Below are 6,135 nucleotides of genomic sequence, written 5' to 3' on the forward strand. Positions count from 1 at the left end.
CCAGAGCCATGGTGCGGCTGGAAGGATTAGGCCAATTTAAAACCCAATGACCTCATCGACAATCAACCCGCGTCCTTCTGGCCTGTGGCATAGTGCATCAATTAACTATGCTACCGCGCGATCTATATATACGAGACTGCTTATATCTACAGAAGTTATTTGATAATTTATGAGTATATATAGCCCTATGTCATATCACACAGTAATTTTAGCGTGCTTACATGGGTGGAAATTCTGTACAAACTGTGCCTTTGTGAAGATAAAGATTCGATTTAGTTTACTGTTTTAACAGAGAAATGAGAAGTAGAGATAAAAGTATGAAGAGATGAGAGAAGAGGAAGAAAGAGGATGAATGTCGCAAATAAGAAAGGAATTATTTCCATTTGAATTTTAACGCGCTTATCCAGCAGTATCGTTCATAATCGTAACGCTATATGGAATACTTGAAGTACAATAATCTCGAATACATCCTGTGTGTGATCCCATCATCAGTGATGTTGAAGTTATCAATATTATGGATCTTAGCCATAGCAGAAAACATACAGTGTGAGAAGTTTAGGTAATTCAATACAGATCTCTAAGTCACTGTATAAACATAATGTATGCTACAACTATTGCTATTGCGCGTCCTGCTGCGTGTCCCAAACGTACAGTTAGTTAGCCGTCGGCACAACAACGCAACTTTAATCACTCACTATTTTACAATTGAATATTCATTTTCTGCTACAAATTTCGGTCTCATAGGACCATTACCAGGCAGTGATACAAGAACACGCCTAGGGCCACTGAACTGCTAACATGGATCCATATTTGGTGCAATGTGTCAATTCCTATGTTACAGAATTGTGCCTCAAGTTAAATATGAATATTGAAATTAAGCGCATAAAAATACATGAAACATAACTAGGATATATTAAAAATATATTATACACGTATTTGACTTCTTATTAAATGTACTGAAAATACTGAATATGTATTAAAAACTATTAAAGTTATTACTTATTAATTCCTGGATTACTTAAAGACATTTTGCAGCTTAATATACAACGTAGCTTCCCTTAGTGAGATTACTGTGAAGTATATACTGGAAACAAATGTATCTCCTGGCATGGTCTGAGGCCCACTATGAGCTAATCTCTTGCTTACAGATAACAGCAGGCCGCGCCATAGCTCAAGCGATTAGTCGCTAGCTTCCCACAGCGGCGGCCCGGGTTCTATCCCAGGTCTGGTCAAGTGGGATTTGTGGTGGACAAAGTGGAGCTGGGGCAGGTTTTCTCCGAGTACTTCGGTTTCCCCTGCCAATCTTCATTCCACCAATTGATTCACAATCACCGTCATCTATCATCTGGGGCTGGTACAAAAGGCCAGAAATGGCCGCAGTAGAAGGGACTTAGTCCCAGCCCACTAGCAATAACAAAAATACACATAACATCATAGGGCTGATGGGACAGAATGTTGTAATGTCCCAAAGGCAATTAGAAAACGACTAATATTATTGTGCCTGTGGTCACTTGGGCGTGTGGAGGAAGTGTCTACGACTTGTTTTAAGCGACAGCAGTCACTCGGAAAGCCTAAGGGAAACCAAGGACACCTATGTAGTATACTTGTCTAAACCGTCATAAGGCGAGGCAAATCGCAGTGCAAGGAAATTACTCCAGGCGGAAGGAAGAATGGGACATTTATTTCTTCTTTTTGTAATATACACTTCTTCCGCATACTTGTTTATGGAAACCAGATCGTAAATTTAAAACACAATAATTAAAGTCTCCCGAATTGAATATTTAATGTCCTTGTATGCAATAATCACGGCGGCCGCGCCTATAAGGCATGAACGCCGGGATTTTGTTCGAATCCCACTCAAGACATGGATGTCTGTGTGTGCTTTTATTCTGTTTGTGTTATCCTGTGTGTAGATAACTGCCCTGCGACGGGCTGATCTCTCGTCCAAGGAGCCCTACCGTCTGTGTAAAGAAGATTATGAAACTGAAGAAGAGCCATTGATAAACGAATGAAATGTAATCAATACAGATTCTGTGGCAGCAAGAAAATCTTTGCCTCGAAGAATAACTGGATTTTATAAAGGTACTTTGTTTAATTAACCCTCACTGTCTTAGGGAAATATATAAAATAATCAGTGTAAAAACACTTTCTTGCTTACTTACTAACTTACTCACGGAGCTGAGCCCTTCTGGAGGAGCCGCCAATTCTGCAGCTACTCAAGAATTTCCCAGCATTTTATGGAACCCGAAGGTTCATTACCGTGTTCACAAGAGCCATCCACTGGTCCCTATCCTGAGCCAGATCAATCCAATCAATAGCATCCCATCCTATCTCTCTAAGATATATTTTATTATTGTCCACCCACCTACGCCTTGATATTCCTCACCGTAAAAAATAATCATGTTATGAAAACGAACACAAAGCCTCGGACCTGGACGGATTCCCTGGATAAACGACCTAAGCTACTGAAAATGGATATGAGATTTGGCACTTGGAATGTTCGAAGTTTGTATAGGGCAGGTTCGCTCAGGGCAGTGGCAGAAGAAATCTTAAAATATAAGTTAGATTTAGCGGGAGTACAGGAGGTCAGATGGGATGGAGGTGGCATCGCACCAGCAGGAGACTATACATTTTTCTATGGAAAGGGGAATGAAAATCATGAATTAGTATAAAAAGTACTGGATGCGAAAAATATATGACGCAGTATACATTTCGTAGCTGCACATTCGCAGTCAGAATCCATAGGCTCAAAATCTTCAGAGATATTCCAAAATTTTATTTCGAAATTTGAAACTTACATGGGATTCTACGATATGGTGCAAGACTCCTTCTGTATTTGTTGATACGAATCCCAAAGAAATTGTATGGTGATAACTCTTTGTGTCAGGTACGTGATGAGATATTATTTCTTATACTTTCTTGCTAAGAAACTGATATTTATATTGAGGTATTGAAGTCGGTTAAGTAATTCTGTACGTATGCTTTGCCATATTTATAATCACAAATGTGAAAATAACCGAATAATTTATCTATCTGAAGTTTCAGTTCTTCATATGCTCCCTTCGGACTGTGAGGCTGGTAAAAGTTTACCTTGTTACTGCTAAAGAATCATATGGCTCGCATGTCACCGTCACTTTTGGATTATCAAAGAATACATCCGGATTTCACTTTATTATATCCAGTAAATCTAGGAGATTTTCAGTAGATCAAGTGAAGAAGTGTATTTGAACGATTTCATATTTAAATAGTATTTTAACACATTTTTACTTAAAATAATAGATGTGCATGTTCCTCCATAGCTGAAGAAAACATGAGGAAATATTTATACGTGTTATAAAAAGTTGGATGAAAATGGTTTCATATGAATCGTTCTGACCGTTTACCAAACTCCTCCTCAACAAGCTGTAGGTAAAAGTGTTCATAACGAAACATGTTCCAATTTTTGGTAAATATGCATTGTAGAACAACTGAGGTCTTCACTCATTCTCGCCTCTTAATTAGTTTATACCATGACACAGACTAATCTTGAGTTTTTTTGTGATTTTCTTTAGTCCCTCCCGTAAAATGCCGCGATATTGCCTGAAATGAGGCCATTACCGTTTATTTCCACATTATTTCTAATGTATTTCCCATTATCACTGAATAACCCAATGCCCTATTGTCTGAGTTACTAGCAGGATAATTAAATAAACTAAAACTAATATTTCATTGTAACTATTATATGTTTAAATAATTCCTATTATATAACCTAATGCATGTATCTGTGACTGACTAACTAATTAACTAACACAACTGAGCAGATTTCTTCTTGAGATACTAACAGTCGCTCAGTTACTCAAGAAATGATCAACCTTTAATGAAATTCAGTAGTGTCTGCCTCCTGTCCTAAGCAAAATGAATACTCTCCACACCTGTCTAATAATTTTATTCATGATCAGTTTTATTAATATACTCCCATCTACTCCTAGGTCTCCTAAGAGGTCTCATCCCTTCAGGTTTTCAAACAATTATACTGGGGTATTTCTGACTTCTACGCAATCCGCCAGTTCTCCCTGATTTTACCATATGAAGAACATTTAGCAAAGACTTAAAATTATGAAGCCCCTCAATACACAATTTCCTCGAATCTCCAGTCACTTCCTCCATCTTAGGTCCAAATATTCTCATTACATTGTTCTCACGTACTTTCGATCTACGTTTTCCTCTTAGTCTTAGAAACAATGATTCAAGCCTATAAATAAGCTGTACTTAAAAGTATAGTCTGTGTATTTTAATTTTTATGTTTTGGGATATCGGACAAGAAAACAAATATTCTAATGTAAGCGGTAACAGACATTCTCCTAATATCATCTGCCTTTAGGTTCATCAAAAGAAATTTTCATTTGATATGTTTTCGAAGTATTTACAAGCTATCATTGCGTGTTCTTCCTGCACTCTGACAGGCACAATACACACGAACCAGTAGTAATTCCTATGGTTTCTGGTCTTTACAGAATATCATGCAGTAGAGGGTAGTATGTAAGCGAAAGGGATTCTTAAAAATTACTTATCCCAGATACGTTTCTAATGCCTCAGCTTTAGTAGCGTAAGCAAAATTTGTAGATAAATAGCATGACCATCTTAAACATATCTGAAATACAAAGAAATCTGCAGTACCATAACCTCGTTCTGTCATAACCTTAGATCTCTATTCAAGGAGACACTTTCGTGCTAAGGCATTTACATCTCTATACTTGTGAGTTAACTTCAGAACTTACCAGTCAAAATCGTTGCGATTAGGAGACTACTGATGATGCTTGAAAAGGGACAGCTGAGCCGAATACTTTGTGACATTCTGAATACGAACATTTTCACACTTAATAAAATAAATAATATATCTATAGAATAATCCGGAGTCAGCAAAAAACTGTATGTTCTTCTTTAGTGGTACATAAAAAGAAAATCAAGCTATAACTTTGTCACACACATGAAATGGAGCACGTCCCAATGCGGCACACACACCCTCCTTCACTTGCCTCTCGCACCAGCGCGCCACCACACACTACTCTGGCATTATTCCCGCTCGCAAAGTACGGTCGCCGCGCCACCGCTGATACTAGCGCCACACCCGGCCGGCCATGGAACCTCTCCCCCACACTGCCTCATGAAACTATCCTTCAACCTGTGTCCAAAATAAAGCAAGCAGGAAAATTCTCGTACCTCCCACTGTGATTAACGTATGCTAGTCTTAACCAACTTTCCGCAAGTTAACAACTATGATTGATTTTCTTTTGCTTTCATGAGAGTGTTTATACTATGTAAGAAAGAGTGACTGGTTAATTAAAAGGATTATTATTTATTACGTTAGTCTACATATGTTCTAGATCATGTCGACCGGATGGTGATAATACGAGGTGTGTGAACAAAGTAATGAGATTAATTTTCAGTGCTAAAACCGGCAAAACTGTGGCACCGAAACTATTACGAGGTTATAGCTACATCTCTCTTCTGCCTTCATTCCAAGTTTGAACTTGCTGGCATGTTGTTCTGTTGTGGGTATTGTAGATGTATGTTCCGTTACGGCGTCGCAAAAAGGAGAACAGTAATCTCTAGCAAAGTTATGTAATCAAGTTTTGTGACAAGCTGGGCGAGGGCTTTACCGCCATCTTTGAGCCGATTGTCTAGATAATGTGGGACCCTCAACGTCTCACAACTCTATGGGCCTTCATGGCTTGTTACAGGGCTAACGTTACTTTTTTTTTTTTTTTGCTGGATGAGGGCTCTACCGTTACTTGTGAAAATATTCAGGAAGCGTTTGGTAATGATTCTCTATCACGTGCTCAGGTATGTCGGTGGTTCAAAGAGTTTGTAAATGAGCGAGAAATGGTGGAAGATGAACAGCGATCTGGACGTCCCGCCACTATAAGAACAAGCACAAACGTCGACCGTGTCGGGGGTTTCCATTCGTCAAGATCGACGTCTGACAGTTCGAATGACCACCGAAGTATTCAATATTAATGAATGTGTGGTTCAAATTGTTACACAAGATCTGAACGTGAGAAAATGTGTGCGAAAATTGTTGCAACAAGTTTGAATATCACTCAAAAAGCGGGTCGAAAAAAAATGTAGGCAGAAATGCTTGAGAGGCTCGAAACT

The 6,135-nt window shown here is 38.6% G+C and overlaps 1 protein-coding gene across 1 annotated transcript in view; it reads right to left on the reverse strand.

Moving 5' to 3' along the window:
- LOC111862315 overlaps positions 1 to 5,062 on the reverse strand; it is a gene marked incomplete at its 3' end in the record, with an annotated part of 152,947 nt that extends 147,885 nt beyond the window's left edge. The window contains exon 1 of the mRNA XM_023847600.2: positions 4,758 to 5,062. Coding sequence (XP_023703368.1) covers positions 4,758 to 4,848 — 91 coding nt within the window. The remainder of the gene's footprint in view (positions 1 to 4,757) is intronic.
- Between the last annotated feature and the right edge of the window lie 1,073 nt (positions 5,063 to 6,135).

Source organism: Cryptotermes secundus, unplaced genomic scaffold, assembly GCF_002891405.2.
Source record: "Cryptotermes secundus unplaced genomic scaffold, Csec_1.0 scaffold319, whole genome shotgun sequence".
In the NCBI taxonomy this organism is placed as follows: Eukaryota; Metazoa; Arthropoda; class Insecta; order Blattodea; family Kalotermitidae; genus Cryptotermes; species Cryptotermes secundus.